This window comes from Garra rufa, chromosome 17, assembly GCF_049309525.1.
Source record: "Garra rufa chromosome 17, GarRuf1.0, whole genome shotgun sequence".
Lineage (NCBI taxonomy): Eukaryota > Metazoa > Chordata > Actinopteri > Cypriniformes > Cyprinidae > Garra > Garra rufa.
Genome location: NC_133377.1, coordinates 11,850,483 through 11,870,085, shown reverse-complemented (window position 1 = coordinate 11,870,085; position 19,603 = coordinate 11,850,483). Strand labels below are relative to the sequence as shown.

The following is a 19,603-nucleotide window of genomic DNA, read 5'->3' as shown; positions in this document are numbered from 1 at the left end:
GTTGATAAGCTGATAAATTCCTTGGTGATCGACACTCGACTTATCGTGACTACATTTAAGATGGCGGCGGCCGCTAAACTTCTTGCGGTTACTGTCTGTATAAATCTACTTGTAAATAAACTACCGGTGCTTTTTCTAAGTTCTCAATGTCTCGTTTTAAATGTCAGGGCCCTTGGAAGTCTACCAATGAAGTCTGGAGCTACTTTGTGCCTCGTAAATGGCGTAAAACGGTGATTTATTTACATGGCTCCTTCGATGCCCGATTGAATATCATTGACAAGCTGTTGTGAGCATCGGCTAACTGACCCCAGATTTCGGACAGCAGTGGACAAGACGAGATGAGATATGCAAGGTACGTTTACACTCGGTATCATGATTCAATACACTTTAGGTCAAAATCACACCGGAGTTCTCCTTTAACAAGATATTAGCCAATGGCTAATGATAGACATTATTTAATCACCTTGCATGGACATAAAATCACACATGCAGTTGATTTACTTGCTTTGTGGAGGGCTGATCTGGGGACGATTTACTTTATAAGACATTTTTAAAGGTTTTTAACTTTTTGTTTAAAAAGACGAAACAAAAAGAACTGAAGCACTCATGAAAGGAGTAGTTCACTTTCAGAACAAAAATTTACAGATAATGTTCTCACCCCCTTGTCATCCAAGATGTTCATGTCTTTCTTTCTTTCTTTCTTCAGTCGTAAGGAAATTATGTTTTTTGAGGAAAACATTTCAGGATTTCTCTCCATATAATGGACTTCTGTGGTCCCCTGAGTTTGAACTTCCAAAGTGCAGCTTCAAAAGGCTCTAAACGATCACAGCCAAGGAAATAAGGGTCTTATCTAGCAAAACGATCAGTTATTTTCTAACAAAAATTACAATTTCTATACATTTTAACCTCAAATGCTCAGACAGAAAACCATGTGAAATCTTGTATAAAATCAAGCTAATTGTACATGAACAAATCCCTCTGTAGAAACCTTCAGGAAATAGACAGGAATAAAAATGTAAAGTTTAGTGTGTGTGAGTGCTACTGAAGTAGAGATTTATGGCTCAGTGTAGGAGAAAAAACTCATTTTGAGAAAACAGCCTTTAAAAATACGGATTGTAATTGAAATCTATTGACACAAATAGATAAAGTGCAATAAAAGAAACACTTAACAGTGTCTTTGGGGTGTTTTCTTTGCACTAGTAAAAACCCGTTATGAAAAAGTAAAAAGCCCAAAATCTGTATTTTTGCCTGCAGTGTCTCCCCTTAAATTTCTCTGGTCTCTTCTGAAAGAACGTACCCTGGGGTTGCATAATTTCACAGCCGCGTGCTGACTGTCAGATCCACATTCTTTACAGGCCTCACTAACAAGACAGCGGCTCAGACGAGAAATTAGAGGACTTTAGTTCCGTGAAGCGCTTAAGAGGCCACAATCACCGTTACATGCTTCTAATACAACCAGTATTAGATTTTCTTGAAAGTTCCTCTTTCTGCTACTAGAACATTAAACATGTTTAAAGACAGTATATGTCCTTTGTTAATAAAGCTTTTGAGCAGATTGCTTATTATGGCCGGAATGACATTTGCAGACATTTCCTCAACTGATTTTGGTGAAAATCTGTCTTAAATCTGTGCTTTTAAACATGTTATGAAACGCTCAGAATTACACTGTAATTGTTGATGTGCGAATGCTCTGGAAATATGCAGAGATTTCTGTGAAGCTACAGTTATACAGAAGTGGCCATTTGTCTTGTAAATGATATAAAGTCCAAATGGGCGGAGGAGAAGGAGGAGGGAAAGCACAGTGCTGACGTTTTTCTCGCTCATAGTTTTGTTTGGAGAAGACAGCTGGTATGCTGCGGCTCAGCTTTAGGATTAGCCTCCCCACGGAGCCCAGTGTTTTCATCTCAGGGTCGTGACAGCAAGCGGAGAAGGCGTTCACGTGGTCTCGGCAGAACTGTGGTTAGGGAAAAAATGTGTTGATTTTAATGTGACTTAGAAGTTAATAAGCTTGCTTTGTTGTACAGCTTCTTTTATGACCTCACTATCCTTGCTGTCGGTGCTTTTCCAAACACCCGGATAGTGGTGTGTGTTTCTGTAAGCATTGGCAGGAGCTTTTCAGATGTGAAATAGTTGCGTAACGCCAGCTCACCTTCTTACCCCAGCTTTCCGTATTTTCAGTATAGAAGTATTTTAAAAGTTTACATACACCTTGCAGATTCTGCAAAATGTTAATTATTTGACCTAAATAAGAGGGATCATACAAAATGCATGCTATTTTTTATTTAATACTGACCTGAATAAGATATTTCACATAAAAGATGTTTGCATATAGTCCACATGACAAGATAATAGTTTAATTAATAAAAATCACCCCGTTCAAAAATTTACAAACACTTGATTCTTAATACTGTGTTGTTACCTGAATGATCCACAGCTGTTTTTTGTTTAGTGATAGTTGTTCACGAGTCCCTTGTTTGTTAAACTGCTGCTGTTCTTCAGAAAAACCCTCAGATCCCACAAATTCTTTTGCGTTTCAGCATTTTTGTGTATTTGAACTCTTTCCAACAATGACCGTATGATTTTGAGATCCATCTTTTCACACTGAGGACAACTGAGGGACTCATATACAGCTATTACAGAAGGGTCAAACACTCACTGATGCTCCAGAAGAAAAACTACGCATTAAGAGCCGGGTGGGGGGTAAAAACTTTTGAACAGAATGAAGATGTGTACATTTTTTCTTATTTTGCCTTAATGTCATGTTTTTTTGTTTTTGTTTTTTGTTATTTTTCGGTTTAGTATTGCCCTTTAGAAGCTACAGAAGATACATCTTCGAAGAAGGCCAAATAAGTTACATTTACCCTAATCTTCAAATTCAAAGTTTTCATCCCCAGCTCTTAATGCATCGTTTTCCCTTCTGGAGCATCAATGAGCATTCGAACCTTCTGCAATAGTTGTTATATTAGTTACATATTAGTCTCTCAGTTGTCCTCAGTGTGATAAGATGGATCTTAAAATCATACAGTCATTGTTGGAAAGGGTTCAAATACACAAAAATGCTGAAAAACCAAAGATTTTATAGCATTCTTTAGCCATTTCATACAGAAATAAAGATGAGGTTACATTTTACATTTGCTATTTATTCATTAATTTGATGCATAAAAGGATTGGAAAAGAAACACTTTCTAAAGCTGTTAGTGTTGCTTTATTGTCTCTTCTCCAACCAACTCTGTGGTTTGTTGTTCTCTGTTCAGGTATTGAACTATGCTCATATTAGACCCAAGCAAACTTCCTGTTCAAGAGCTGACATACTGTAGTGAGGGATGCTAACAGAGAAACAGTCACTCTATTTGTAGAAGTAAGCTTTACCTAGTTATCTATTGATACATCATTTTTAGAAATGGTATTTAGGTTTTCATTGTTAACTAAACCGCATGGAGTTTCAGTTCTTGAGAACATTAAGCATAGCTGTTTATTCTGAGATCCATACGTTTATTTTGGCTCTTGATCAGTTTATCTTGTTTTAAATATTAACAAAGTTCCATGTAATCAGTTAAAATGAAACTAAATTGAGAGCTGGCGTTACTGTTTTGCATAAGCTGTGCACGCTTTTGAACTTTGCATAAAACTCGGTATATGGATACAGTGTGTCAGGTAAAATTAAAGCTTTGTTCAGCAAGATTGCATTAAATTGATCAAAAGTGACAGTTAAGACATTTAGAATGTTACAAAATTCTGTTTATTTTAAAGCTGTTCTTTAGAACATTCCGTCATCAAATAATCTTAAAAAAAGTATCATAACCAAATCAGTATATTGGAATGATTTCTGAAGGATCATGTGGCAATGAAGCCTGGAGTAATGATGTAGAAAATTCAGCTTTGCATCAGAAATAAATAACATTTTACAATATATTACGATAGAAAATAGTTATTTTATATGGTAATAATATTAGTGTTTTTACTGTATATTTGCTCAAATAAATGCAGCTTTGGTGAGCATAAGAGACTTTGAAAAACTCAGTCGTGTACATATTTTTATCCAAACTCATGTTCAAACCATGCACAATGTTACAATCTGCATGCATGCAGGTTTTTGCATGTAGATCATGCCAGATATCCTTGTGGCACGTGTTATGCTGTGTGTTTGTTTTTTAGCCTATTAAACCAAATTAAAACACAATCAATAATGCATGCAGCAACCTTCGTATTTAGTTCCGTCCTCACTCTTCTTCTGTCAAAGCTGTGCATTGTTGTTGTTATCTGTTATTTTTATAATACAGTGTTTGTGTGCGTGTTAAAGAGATCACTGGTCTTGATCAGTCGCAGAAGCTGGGCGTCACTTTTCAGCTTAAACCATTTTATCTTAGTCTAGACTGAGCATGATTGAGCTGAGATGTATCTAATGTGGTTTTCATGGGAAGATCATGTTGCAGAAACCTGTTATTGGCTGCTATGGACGGGTTTGAAGCTCTGAGAAAAACAGTAGCAACCACATTTAAATTCACACACATGCATCAAACCTGAGGTGAACCACTCACCTGGTTAAAAAAGCCACTGCAATAGTGTAAGTCTAATAAAAGTCATGCAAAAGCACGACTGGCGTTTATGACATGCTCTATATAACCTATAAAGAATGAACAGGAAGTCGCTGTTGTCTTTGCACGCTTCACAAATAGACTTCTTGGAAATTACATCGTCTTTCATCTGAGGTGATTGACTTCCTCATTAGAATTGAGGTTTAAAGCAAGTTTTTTATGCTGAAACAAAACCATAATCAATTACTTTTGTCTTTCACATTTCATAAGTAGTCAATCACTATTATTGTTGCTCATAGAACAAACCTCAATCCCACAATGTACATGTCAGCTTGTATCTCAACCCCATTTGATACAAGAAGTTGTTATTTGTGCTTAATAAACTAATCTCTCCATCAAAAACACCTGCAAATTCTCACCAAAACAGGGCCTGATTTTAATGAGTGTTTTTTTCCCCCACAATTAATAACCACTTGTTTTGTGGAGGTTTGGCTGCCCCCTGGTGTCAGTGATTTTATCCTAGTTTCTTTCATTATTGCTGTCTCAGTGTTTGTTTATAATACATAATCTGATGGTTTCTTCTTAGTAAACCAGCAGTTTAGACAAATTTAATGTGACACTTGTCATATTTTACATCAGCTGACATCAAAGCCACATTGCTATGCTTGGAAAAATGCAATAATTCCAGAGTAAAGTCATTGTATATTTATCAAATGTAGCTGTTTTGCTTGAAGTACTCTAATAGTACTAAACGTTTACTGCTGTTATAGATTCCTGTGGTCATAACTACAGTAATTGAGAGTCATTTTGAACAATTTGGATTAAATTGACTGCTTTTGATCTTTTAACATCAGAGTGAAGAATCATCTGGGTTTTAAATCACCTCACAATAATTGCATTTAAAACATCAGGCCTTATAATGGACATTTAATTAGGATAAATAATAGGGTCTGTGCATTGCATTGTTCAAATAAAAGTAATTAGTGGTAACTATAGACCAATTTAGAGTAGACGTCACAGTTTATGTTACTAGCAGCTACGTGCGCACAGTGGTTGCAGAAAAGCCCTGATAACAAGTAGAGGTGAATGGGTAAAATCTATGGAGTAAGTGAAAAATTATTTTTGTGCCTTTTGATGTCAAAATCAGAATGCAAATAATTTTTATAGAATACTGTCATCAAAGATGTCATTTGAAGCTAATTTCAGATGTTAAAACGGACATACTGTTGGTAAAACTGCTATGATTACTCTACTTTTAAGCATAAATTTTATTTAAACAATAGGTCCACATAATATTCACATACTACGCTGTTCATAGGGGTTGTATTGTATTAGCCCTACAGTTACAGCATGCAATATTATTTAAACCTATTACTTAACATTTTATAGTTTATATCTCTTAATTCTGATGTGATTTAGCTCATCTGTTTCTGATCTGTACGACTATCCCACTATATAACGTCAATTTCATTGAATAACAGTGCTTATCACTGGGTGACAAGCTCTTGTAATAAGCAGAAAACATTTTGAAAATCAAATCAATACAATTTATAATCTTTCTTTTTTTTTTTTAAATCAAACTATTTTGCAACATATCCATGTAATTCTCTAGCCATGAATGCTATCTCTCCCAGGTTTTCTGCAACCATGATGCACGCATCCCAAATGTTTACAAACCTCTAATTGGTCTGTACAATAAGACTGTAATTTGCGATTTATTTTTCTGTTTAACAGTTCTTTTTCTTTTCTGCTGTGTCACAGGTAGTCCAGGTCGTTCTTTCAGTGTCTTCACAAACCCTGATGTTTACAACACCACCACGCTGTTGCTTAGTGACAACGAGGACACTTTATTTGTCGGAGCACGTGATGCCGTTCTCTCAATCGATGTCAGTCAGACTGATGCCATGACCATGAAGGAGAAGGTCAGTGGGATTTTGATTTAGTGCATCACTAACGGATATAAGAGAAATCCACTATGTCATTGTCAGCACATACTCTCTGAATGCTTTTTGGGCAATACAGCATTCAAGTCGTCTCATATTTCACAGTATAGTAACAGCTTCCATAGCAAATCATTATGTTGCATAGCAACTTTCTGTTATGCCAGGGAATTTGAGTGTTTTAATTTATATACTGTTGCATACTATGTATGTGGTATTTTACATATTTTATGTAAGCAATAAAACACTTTATTCATGATTGTATTTAGGGCTCCACAATAAATCATAATTGAAATTGCAATTAAGCAAAAGCTGCAATTGTCATGCGTATCTTTCAGTGAAGCACGGTTCTGTGATCAGTTGTAGATCTCCATCTGATGGCAAGAGACACGAAAAAACTCTAAATATGCCTTGAAGATGAAACCCAGGAAATACCTCTCGCTTCAGCTGAATAAACAGAAGATTTCAGTGCTTTTATTGATTCAATGTGACTAATAAACACTAGACTACTACAATATATGATTAGTTTTTCTCAGAATTTTTTTAACTACAGTATATCACTGCTGAGGATACTGTGAAATTTGTATGGCTTATTCTGTGTAAGAAGCCACATCTCACAGAAGGATTTACTTCAAACACTCGACTGAAGTTATGAAGTGAGTTTGGAGTAAAAACATGTTTTTACGTACTTTCAGATGTAGCAGAATTTATTACACAGAACCATAGTTCACTGAGAAGCTACGCAAACTCATTGTCATTTTCACGGAACGATAGCTTTGTCAATCATCTGCAACAATCAACGCGATATTGCATAGCTTGTTAGTGAACTACAGCTCTGTGTTGTAAATGCTGCTCTATCTGAAAGCATATGCTGGAGATTTACTACTGATTACAGAACAAACTGATTACTGACAAAATCACAAAATTACTGGCACGTGGGAGCAGGGACCGAAATTAAGTTTTTGACACACCGACCAAGCTGGCCGGTGGATTAAAAAATCAACCGGCCAAACTTATTTTTTACCTGCCAAAATTCTGAACGATTTAACACAGATATATCCAAAGCACATTATTCTGTATATTATGTGTGCTCCGGACAGAGAGGAGTGACAATTAAAACATCAATAAGAAAAACAACTTTTTGGTCATTTTAGATTTTTTATTATAACTTGGAAATATTTTTAACGAACTATCTGATCTAGTCAGACTACTTGTTTTCTTTGTCCATGAAATCTGGCCTCCTGCTTCTGACGCAGTCTTTGTGCCACAGCAGGGTTCAACGCTAAGGAATTTTTCTACTGGCCTGATTGGGCCAGTGGTTCAGATTTTTACTTGCCCTGCCAAAATTTTTACTGGCCCCACCAAAAAGAAAAAAAAAAGTTAATATTTATTTCTTAGCCACATATTTTAAATGTGTCAAAAGCCAAATATAACTATACATATACTTTTTATTCAGCATAACTTTTCTTTAAATACAATTGATAATTTAAAGAATTAAAGAAGTATTTAAGATTTCAATAACTAAAAATATATGCCAGCAGGTGGCGACACGAAACTGAAATTGATCACTGAATCATATTCATTTGATTCGTTTGAATGCATGGTTCATTCAAGAATAAAGCAAGTGACTCTCTTTATGAATGGGAAATTGAATCATTTCACCAGATTCGTTTAAAAACACATGTTCACTTATAAACGAAACACCGCTGTGTTTGAATGGAGACGCGCAGAGCCGTTGCACATCTACAATCAAACACAGCAGTGTGACTTGGACCAGAATAATTTTGACGACGGAAAATCAGCCATAGTGTTATTGTCAGACAATGTAAGTCACTTAATAATAACTTCTTGTTTATTTAACTGCTGTATTAAATCAATATCTCATTTACAAACTCCCATAAAAAATATTAAAAGCTGTCACTCATCTTAGTTTCCGATATCACAAAGCTCTATTATAATCAACGACGCTCTCTGTACCGCAAGATCAATCTCTTATTTACACTCTCTCTACACTTCGTTTATAGAAGAATTCTTGAGATATATCTGTGATACATTACTGTGCTGTGAACCCAGACACGTCGGCATTTGGCTTTCTGGTGTATTTAGGACTTACACAACAGGTACAAAGCAGCGATCGTATTTATCTCTGCCATGGTTGATCGCGCCTTCTTGTTATTCGCGCTAGTGACGGGAAAAACTACAGCGAGTGACGCGATGCACATATTCGTTTGGCTTTCGGTGTGAACGCACCATTAGACTGTATTTGCGCACGGCAAATTAAACTTTAGTGACAAGGCAGCATTGGCCCGATCGGGGGAGCATCACAGAGATCCGTGAGACTGATACTGATCAACATTACTGGTGAAAAGATTTACTCGCCATGTGGCGGATGGCGCTTTAAATTTAACTCGCCAGACAGAGAATTTGCTCGCATTTGGCGAGTGGCGAGTGTTAATTTCGGACCCTGCGTGGGAGTCATCTTCAATTAATCATGTAGCCCTAATTTTGTGAGACCCTTTGTATCTTATTGCTTGATTAGATTAAGCTGATCACAAAATAATATTGCCAATAAATATTAACTTTTTTCCCTGATTTTTATTTTATTTTATTTGTAACTTTTGTTTGTTTTAAAGTGAACCCTGGATGTTAAGACACTAATATAATGTAAATTAAGTCTCTTACTAAAGCTTACTAAATATGTAGTAGAAAATTCAAGAAAAATGTACGTTATTTAAGCTTAAGTTATTTACGCTATATGTAAAAAATTATGTGGTAATAACGTAACAATGTGGTAACATAGTTACGTTATTACCACATCATTTTATACATATTTTGGACTCTGGTGCCATTATTTTGATGCTGTGAAATGGTTGCACTCACTAATCTACTGACGCTACTTTTAGTTGTTATTTTCAACGAAACACAACTGTGCGAATGAAATACTGATGTGAATGTCACATTGTGCAGCTTTTGTTTGAAATTTTCAGTTGAAGGGCAACAAGAGAAGTGATCTAAATCTTCACTGCTTTTTTATTGATAAGTGATATGAAAATGCCTATAGATGAATAATAACTTTTAGGTAAATAGCTTTTAGTAGACCACAGCTACTGAAAGAGCTTACAAACGGCAGAGACAAGAAATGCTAGATGCCATCCTGGCAGGATGTAAACATGCCGACGCTTATGATATCCAGGGGTGTTTAGACTACTTTTGGGGAAAAATGAATGGTACTGCATTTGGTTTAAGCCTACGTTTATATATCAGTCGCCACATGTAAGCTTTTTCAGTAGCTGTGGTCATCGTATCAGTGCAATCATTTCACATCATTGCAATAATGGCACCCCCAAAGTCCAAATTTTTTGCCTTTCAGGCGTTTTCTTCTACATATTTCAGTAAGAGACATAAGTTATGCTATATTAAGCCATGCAAGTCTTAATACCCAGGGTTCAGCTTAAGTAATCGGTGTACTCTGACAATTTAAGTGAACTAATGATTCGTATGAGTTTGCATTTATATATTGTTGTTAATGTTTGTTTTCTTGCAACAGTTTAGTAAGATTTCAAATAAATATCATCTTTCTTTGAGCCATGATATATGTATGTGTTTAAGCTGACCCTGTTTTCATACTCAAATTTCAGATGGGATGGTCTCCATCCGAAAAAGACCTTGATGACTGTACCGTGAAAGGCAAAATGAAGGTATTGGAAACCAAACACTTTCAGTGCTGAATGATTGGACCTTTTTGACCCTTATGTTGAACTGCAAATATCTGTCATCATCATCTGCCCTTTAACCAAACCTCCCCTTTCCACCCTCAGATGGATTGTCATAACTTTGTGAGGGTTTTGCAAGTGCTGAACTCCACCCATATGTACGCCTGTGGAACATTTGCCTTCAGCCCCCGCTGCATCTACATCGTAAGGCAGACAGTGTCCAGCTTTTTCTCTCTTTTTGCCCTCAGTTTACTCAAAGTAAGCTGCCTTTTCACTCTCTGTGAATATAAAATGATAGACCGGAAGTCATTAATATGATTTCCAGTTGTACAGAAGCTGTGTGGAGCTCTGAATTCATATGCAGCCGCCAGAACAGATATTATGTGTTCTAATCAAAACATTTTGTGTGAGGAGAAAATTAACAGGACTTTTTTGCCTGAAAACATTAATGAACAGTATTTCTATAAAATGGGTGGTTATGAATAATTATTTCTGAATAAACAATTGCACAATTATTTACATTGATTAACCTTAGATTTTTTTTTTAATGTGTCAGTGGTAAAGGTTGCTTCATATATAGTTCAAAAGTACTCTGCAACTTCAACTAGGCGGCAAAATGCAATGCATGTCGGAGATGGTGAAAAGGCAGCTCTACTGTTTAAGGGCCCATGTTAAGTAGTAGTGTAATGTAGTGTCCCTTAAATTAAGTGAAGCTTGAGACTACAGCCTTAAGGTCGTTGCACACTGAGTCCAAATTTTTTGTATGCGTTTGTTTTTCCTTTCCTATGAAAATGCTACAGATTCGAAAAACAGAAAATCGAACCCCATCCGAATTTTTTTTATGATGGACGGCAGTGTGTAAATGTGATTTAAACAAAGTGAGGTCGTATTTATTTTTTAACTTGAAAATTTCTGATGAAGTGTGCAATGAATTTTAGCCTCAGTCATAAGTCATGTCATATGACATGTTAGGATATTGCATAACCCTGCGGTATAAGTTTTTGGTTTGTTCAGTTCTTTTGTGGTAATATACACTTTAAAGATGGAAATTTGCGTGACTGTCCTTCACATGCCAGTGAACATTCTGTGATCCTGTCATGCAAACCCTCAGTCTTAATGCTGCTTCCTTACTCCCTGCTTTCATGAGTGTGAGAGGAAGATGAACTGTGTGCGTGTTTCATGGGACATGTGCGTGCAAAATAGCACGTCTCCTGAATGAAGCCGCCAAAGCCTGTGAAGGATTTTATTAATTTTCTCAGTGTCTCTTTAGGTCACATCTGAACAGTCAGCAATGCAAAAATGCCTTTTTCCTAATCGTATTGCTTCAAGTTAATGCAAATATGTGTTATGTGCTCACCTCTGCAGAATTCAAAGACATTTTCAATGGCTACAGGCGCCAGTGGTAAGCCTGAAGAAGGTAGAGGCCGCTGTCCTTACGATCCATACCAGAAAAATACCGCCATAACTGTAGGTAAGAATCATTCTACTTCCATAAATATAACAAGCTGCATAGGACATATGGCCTGTTTCACTCAGCATACGCAAGTAGTGTGCGTGATTACTTCAGCTTCTGTAACAAGCATTCACACTGGTTACATAAGCAGCATGGTATTGTGAGTTCTGCCTACATAAATCCTGTAGCGAATCTAGACAGATGGAGCTGAGGGAGGGTTTAGTATAATTCTATGATGTGTTATAAATTAATGGAGCTTTGATTATATTGTATTGTCTTATCTTCAGAGGTTTTTGGTCCTCTAACTAACACCTGTTTGTCAGACTTGTGAAGAAGGAAATTCCTAGTCATCCAGTTTTTGAAATCACTGATACATTCTGTTAAAGGGCTCTAAACTTTTGCCATGTTTCCTGATAATCTTCTTTCAAGAAAAGCATATACAAAGAGAAAAGTAAAGGACTGAATACTGAGCCCTGTGGCACTCCGTACTATAAATGTTTTTAATCTGACATTTCATCAACATAAACTAGTGTCTTAAAATGATGTGTAGTGAATGATGTTAATGCTAGCAGACTGCATGCAAGTCAGTTCATGATGCATTATGAATATATGGAGCTTTGATTCCATTTTATAGACTTCAGAGGCTTTTGGTCCTCTAACTTACACCTCTGTTTCGTCAGACTTGTGAAGAAGGAAATTACTAGTCATCCAGTTTTTGAAATCGCTGATACACACTGATAACTTGGCTTAAAGGAGAAGTTTGTGTCCAGAACAAACATTTAGAGATAATTTACTCACCCACTGTCACCCAAGATGCTTCATTTCTTCAGTCATAAAGAAATTTTCTTGAGGAAAACATTTCAGAATTCCTCTCCATATAGTGGACTTCTATGGTGCCCTGCGAGTTTGATCTTTCAAAAGGCAGCTTCAAAGGGCTCTAAACAATCCCAGCCGAGGAGGAAGAGTTTTATCTAGCGAAACCATCGGTTAGCAATGTAGGACGATTTTGAAGTTGGAGGAGAAAATTAGATGGGAATCTTCCAACAGACTCTTAACTATATTGACCTGGATTAGACAGAGTTCGCATGCGCATTCCAGAGCTAGACAAGATGAGCATTTGAGGTTAAAAAATATATAAACTGTACTTTATTTATTTATTTAGATAGTTTTATAGAAAATAACCAATCGTTTCACTAGATAAGACCCTTCTTCCTCGGCTGGGATCATAGAGCCCTTTGATGCTGCATTTAAACTGCATTTTGAAAGTTCAAACTTGGGGGAACCATAGAAGTCCACTATATGGAGAGAAAACCCGAAATGTTTTCCTCAAATAACATAGTGTTTTTATGACCAAAGAAAGTCGTGAACATCTTGGATGAAAAATGGGGGAATGTAAATTATTTGTACATTTTTGTTCTGGAAGTGAACTTTAAGTTTGGAAATATAAAGCTGTGTTATACACATAACAGTGGAAACTTGCCATGTTTCATGATAATCTTCTTTCAAGGAAAACATATACAAAGAGAAAAGTAAAGGACCGAATACTGAGCCCTGTGGCACTCCGTACTCTGACATTTCATCAAGACAAACTAGTATCTTAAAATGGTGCATAGTGAATGATATTAATGCTAGCATATTGCATGCTGCATTATAAATTAATGGAGCTTTGATTATATTCTATTGTCTTAGGGTGCTTTCACATCTGTGGTTCGGTTCATTTGGTCCGGGCCACGGGCAACAAATGATACATTGTAGCATCTTTCTGCCGTTTGGGTCCTTTTCACACCACACTGATTGCTCTGGTCCGAACCAGTTGAAACAAACCAAAATGCAGTCATGTGACAACATCCACATCACTCGTTGGCCAGATGTGTCATTGAACGTATTGTTTAAACTGCTAAACAATGAGAAGATTGCGGTGTTCTTGTGAGTTTTCGAAAGTTGGACCTAATATGATCATCAGACCAAATATATGAGGCTCCGCACCTCCTCACAACTCCAAGTTTGTCCGTGAGCTACCATGGGGCTATGTTGCTAAAGCACTAACTGTCAACAAATACTTGTCCTCATCCCATAATGAACACCACAGCTGACTACGGCAGCTGGATTAGTCCAAAAAGGCGCAGTACTTTTTTGCTTTTGGGTCTGTTTGACCATGTTCTCGCCATAAACGAACCACTCCAGTGTTCGCTTAAAAGTGTACCGAGACCACCTCTTCAAGGAAAATGAACTCTAGTGCGATTCAACCGAACTAAATAAGGCAGGTGTGAAAACACCCTTACATTCAGAGGTTTTTGGTCCTCTAACCTAAACCTCTGTTTTGTCAGACCAAGAAAAATTATTAGACACCACTCTTTGAAATCTCAAATACACTCTGTTAACCTGGCTCAGGTTTGGAAATATAAAGCGGAGTGCTATATACATAACCTGATAATCTCCCTCCAAGGGAAGTGTAAAAAAAGGAAAGAGAATAAAAAAATGAAGGACCGAATATTAAAGCCATGTGGCACTCCATACTTGACTTGCTTTTGATCTGACATTTTGTCAACACAAGCTAGTATCTTAAAATTGTAGAAAAGTGAATGCATGCAACAAATTCCACTTTAAAAATATAAATTAAAAGTTTGAATATTAAAGTGTTTTGGCAGAGAAAAGGAGAGCTACCAATACAGCACAAAAACAAACTTTGCAGTGTTACAGTGCAGCACAACCCCAGGTGTTGCAGTTTTGCAAATTCTGCTCTTACAGGCTACTGATGTGTGTGGTGTGAAATGAACCTTGTCGTATAGAAGAGTAGAGTGAGCGAGAGAGAGACAGGCAGATATACCTCAGTGAACAGACACACAATCCTCTTTGTCTTAAATCCTAGTCTTGATCTACTTAACTTTGGGTGGCCGACATGTGATTTCAGACATGAGGCCTGAGAATGTTCACTTCACGTTTACCTCACCATCAGCCATGCATAAACCCCAGCTGATTCAATCTGAATGTCCACCCATGCATAAATATTTTGGGCTAAGATTGCCCACAACCCCTAGCTTTGTGGAACATTTTGTATTCGTGATGTCTTTCTCTGACTTTGTGAGGTAAAAATGTGTGGCTGAAAGTGCCACAACAGTGTTTAAAGTGCCCCTATTATGCCATTTTAAAGGTAGTTAATATTGTTGTAATAGTCTCTTAAAACAGGTTTACATGTATGCAAGTTCAAAAAACACTTTAGTTTTCTCCAAAATTAGATTTATTTTTACCCCGTTTCTAAATGATTCGTAAACGACTCGTTTGAAGCAGTTCGAAGAATCTCTCTAAACCCCTCCTTTCAGTGAGCCCTCACCGCTGTGATTAGTCAGATGGTGCAGTCCTTTTGGATTGGTCTACCGCTACAGCGCAAAACGAAACGCCCATTGGCATAACTGAATGACAGCTGTGGAGACCTGTTAATGCATAGAAAAGATAGCCTCGATTTTACCCTATCTATTCGAGCCGGAGTCTGACGATGAAACTGTTGAAGTGTCACATCGACAAGAAACTGTTTTGCAAGCACGACCGGAGCAGGACGTTTCTCAGTGGGTGTCATATGTTAACTGTGGAAAGTGCTTGCAATTTGCTTTTGTAAGCGAACCGGGCACACCTCTACGTTGTGAACTTCAACACTGTACAATCCATAACACTGCGTTAAGCCATCGTTTATCATTATCATTACTTAAACTAATAAGGCAGACAGACAGTCAAGCTGCATCAATCACAAGACTTTTTAGACTACATTGCACTCACAGCTGAACAACAGAACTACAGAAACGCAAGTTAGCCGGTTACCAAGACATGTGCGGAGTTGTTACACACCATAACGTACACAAAGACGTATTTTGAACGATCGCTAGAAAATACAATTATTAATCATACTTACAGGTAGAAGTTCAGAGGAGCAAGCCGGTCCAAATAAACTGGGCACTGATCCATTTTTTAAAACCAAGCGTTTGGTGAATCTCGCGTTGTAACGTTACTCCCCAAGATTGGAAAAGCAGTCATCAGTAAAATGACGCGAACACAACACAAGATTGGCATTGGACTGCTGAGGTGTTGAAAAAATTAATGTTAACCACTCATTCTTGATAGTTTCATCTTTCGGAAGGGCATATAAAACAAATTCACTCTCACAGCGCAGGGCGTCTTCTTGACATGATGTAATCCACGTGAAAATGGTAGGCCTACTGTTTGTGGGCGGGCAAGTTGTTCGCGAAATTGAATGTGGGCGGACATTATGCAAATGTGTAGCTCGTGACGTGTGGCCGTTACAGAAAAAAGATTCGAATTGCTGACGACTCGTTTAGGCGAATGTGAGCCGACTCTTTTTTTTGTTAGACAAAAACTTTATTTATAGTGCACTGTCGGCGTCACAACTTTGCAGATAGTTTATGTTCACATACAGCTACATGACACACTACATGAAATATCATATTTGAAAAGGCATAATAGGGGCACTTTAATGCATGAACACTGAAATTGCAATTTCGCAGTTTTACTTTGCCATAGACCTATATTAAATCATAAAAGTCCTTACAAGTTTCCAAAACTTGACGAATATTATCACAACTTCAAATGAAGTTTTGTAGTAATGTTCAGTGCCTTGCAAAAGTATTCACACCCCTTCTTTTTTTCACATTTTGTTTTGTTGCAGCATTATGTTAAACTGCTTTAAATTAGTTTTTCCCCACATCAATTTACACTCCATACACCATAATAATGACAAAGCAAAAACCAGATTTTGAAATTTTACAAATTTATTAAAAATAAAACACTGAAATAAGTAAATTGCATAAGTATTCATACCCTTAACTCAGTACATAGTTGAAGCACCTTTACAGCCTCAAGCTTTGCACATCTGCATTTGGCAACTATCTGCCATTCTTTGCCTCACCTTTTCACCTCTCAAGCTCTGTCAGCTTGGATGGGGGCTGGCAGACATTTTCTAGAGTCCTAGTTGTTCCAGTCGTCTTCCATTATGGATAATGCTTCTGTGAACCTTCAATGCAGCAGATTTTTTTCTGAACTCTTCTCTGGATCATTGCCTTAATGCAAGTCTGTCACTGAGCTCTACAGGCAGTTATCTTGACCTCAGGACTTGGTTTTTGCTCTGATATGCATTTTCAGCTGTTACACCTTTTCTGAGAGGTGTGTGCCTTTCTAAATCATACTCATTCAAATGAATTTGCCACAGTTTAACTCCACTTGAAGTGTAGTAACATCTAGAAGCAATATGAATCTCCTGAGCTAAATTTCGAGTGTCCCAGAAAAGGGTATGAATACTTATGACTGAGGTTATGAAAGAACGCTGTTTGGGTTTATTAGCATGTGATTTAGCACAACATAATGTTTCTTTGTATGTTTCAGATGGAGAACTATACACAGGAACAGTTGCAGACTACAGGGGAACTCGACCAGTCATTTCACGCCACTTGAGTGAAGGCAGCCACGTCGATCTGAAACTGGATGATACGCTTGGTTGGTTAGAAGGTGAGAACTTTTTTTTTGTGCTGCCACAAAACCAAAGTGACAGAGATTTTACTGATTATGATTTAGCTTTACTGTCTACCCTTGACTAACATTGTTTTCTATTCACTACACTATTCCAGATCCTACATTCATCAGATCAGCATACGTTCCCAGTGAGGAGAAGGTTTATTTCTTCTTTAGTGAGATTGGAAAAGAATATGACTTCATTGACAAGTTTACAGTGTCTCGCGTTGCCCAAGTTTGCACCGTGAGTATTGTTTTTGATGCATGTGCATGTGAACATGAGTCATCGAGCTCAAATAAAAAATTTGAAATGGTTTTAAGTAGGGGTTAATTCGTTTTTTTAGAGTGATATCGGAGGGCAGCGCACTCTGCAAAAACGCTGGACTACGTTCACCAAGGCTCAGCTACTATGTCAAGCTGAACACGAGCTGCCATACAACATCCTGCAGGACATTGTCACCCTTCCACCACCAGAGGGTGCATCTGAGGACGAAACTCTGTTCTATGGGATTTTCACTTCTCAGTGGTGAGGAAACATGCTTCAAATCATTACTCTGAGTAATGTTGTCTTTAAAAATAACCTTTTTTTTTCTTTTTAGGCAAGTAAACTTGGGTCGCTCAGCTGTGTGTGCTTTCAGCCTCAAAGACATTAAAAAGGTGTTTACAGGACGTTACAAGGTTCTGAATCGGGACACTTTAAAATGGAGCACAAGGGTACAGGAACAACTGGCAAACCCTGGAGAGGTTAGTGTCCTGAGAAGACCCATTCAGCCTATTTTATTGCATTGTATAGCCTACTGTTCAGAAGTCAGCAAGATTTTTTTTTAAGAAATTAATATATTAATGTGGCCCTGGACCACAAAACCAGTCTTAAGTAGTATTTGTAGTCTTAGTAGTATTTGTAGCAATAGCCAAAAATACATTGTATGGGTCCATTAAGTACCATTAGGCTATTAAGTAAAGATCATTTCCCATTAAGATATTTTGTAAATTTCCTACCGTAAATATACCAAAATGTAATTTTTGATTAGTAATATGCATTACTAGGAACTTCATTTGGACAACTTTAAAGCTGATTTTGTCAGTATTTTAATTTTTTTGCACCCTCAGATTCCAGACTTTCAAATATTGGTATCCTGAACAAATATTTTCCTATCCTAACAAACCATACATCAATGGAAAGCTTATTTGTTCAAATTTCAGATGATGTATAAATCTCAATTTCAGAAAATTGACCATTATAACTAGTTTTGTGATTCAGAGTCACATATATATTTAGCAAGAATGCATTAAATTGACAAAAGTAACATAATAGCAAAATATTTCAAATTTTTTAGGCAAATCAGCATATAGAATAATTTCTGAAGGCTCGTATGACCCAGAAGACTAAAGTAATGATGCTGAAAAATCAATCTTAGCATCACTAAACCATAAAAAGACTTCAGACAAAGACTAAAATCAATGAATTACATTACTGTGTTTATATATACTGCATTAGAGACATATTTCAAATACAAATCTTACCAACCCCATACTTAAAATATTGTGTTTATTTTATTTTATTTGACCTGATTCTATGTTTCTGTTTTCTTATGCTCTTAAATTCCATTATTCAAATTTCTGCTGTTTATCTTTGCAGTGTGGGCTCCATAATGCATCAGACAACATGCTGCGCTTTGTTAAGGAAAACTTCCTGGCTGATAAAAGTGTTCCACCGGTCAATCAGGCCCTGACACTGGTGTCACCTGATAAGAGTTACAGTAATATCGCAGCTCAGAGAGTCCGTGGAGCAAGCGGCAGAGATTACACTGTGCTTTACCTGCTCACGGGTAAATATTGGTGCCTTAAATTAATACTGATAGTTGAAGTGTTTTTCTTTTGTCAGAAGTTTTACTACTTAAATGATTTTAAGTGTCGTGGTGCTTGGCATTTCAGTAGCAAAGCTGAAGGAACTTATTTTCTGTTCTACACTAAATTACCTGCACACAACATAAACTACAACACAACTACTACTACATAAAAAGAAAAAAAGATTAGATAAAATATGAAAAACTGATAAAGCTTTAAAAAAAATTTTTTAATAATTATTTAATAAAATTTTTTAAAAAAACAAAAATTAACTAATAGTTATCGCCTTACCCATTTGATTGATTACGTTGATCATTGCAAAAAAAAACTGTATTACAAGTTTTCTAAAATGGTATGTTTAAATATGCAAATGAGGCATTTAATGATATATGTGCAAATTAGCATAGTACAAAATTCTGAACACTGGATGAAGTCAGTTTCAAAATTCTTGTTTATTTATTTATTTATTTTTTGACATATAAGAGTCTAATGTTTTTACAGAGGGAATTTTGGGTATCTCCATGATTCAGAATACATTTAGAACAGACAGAAAACAATATATTTTCACTATTTTGTGGACATAAAATGTTGTATGTAATC

At 36.6% G+C, this 19,603-nt stretch overlaps 1 protein-coding gene across 3 annotated transcripts in view; it reads left to right on the top strand.

The window, feature by feature from the left end:
• The window catches only part of sema4ab (sema domain, immunoglobulin domain (Ig), transmembrane domain (TM) and short cytoplasmic domain, (semaphorin) 4Ab), a 61,777-nt gene that overhangs the window by 34,719 nt on the left and 7,455 nt on the right, over positions 1-19,603 (top strand). For all 3 annotated transcript variants that reach the window (XM_073822254.1, XM_073822255.1, XM_073822253.1), the window contains exons 3-11: positions 6,297-6,457; positions 10,114-10,173; positions 10,294-10,392; positions 11,554-11,659; positions 17,030-17,152; positions 17,272-17,399; positions 17,500-17,681; positions 17,755-17,899; positions 18,795-18,984. In XM_073822254.1, the coding sequence (XP_073678355.1) occupies positions 6,297-6,457; positions 10,114-10,173; positions 10,294-10,392; positions 11,554-11,659; positions 17,030-17,152; positions 17,272-17,399; positions 17,500-17,681; positions 17,755-17,899; positions 18,795-18,984 (1,194 nt within the window). The remainder of the gene's footprint in view (positions 1-6,296; positions 6,458-10,113; positions 10,174-10,293; positions 10,393-11,553; positions 11,660-17,029; positions 17,153-17,271; positions 17,400-17,499; positions 17,682-17,754; positions 17,900-18,794; positions 18,985-19,603) is intronic.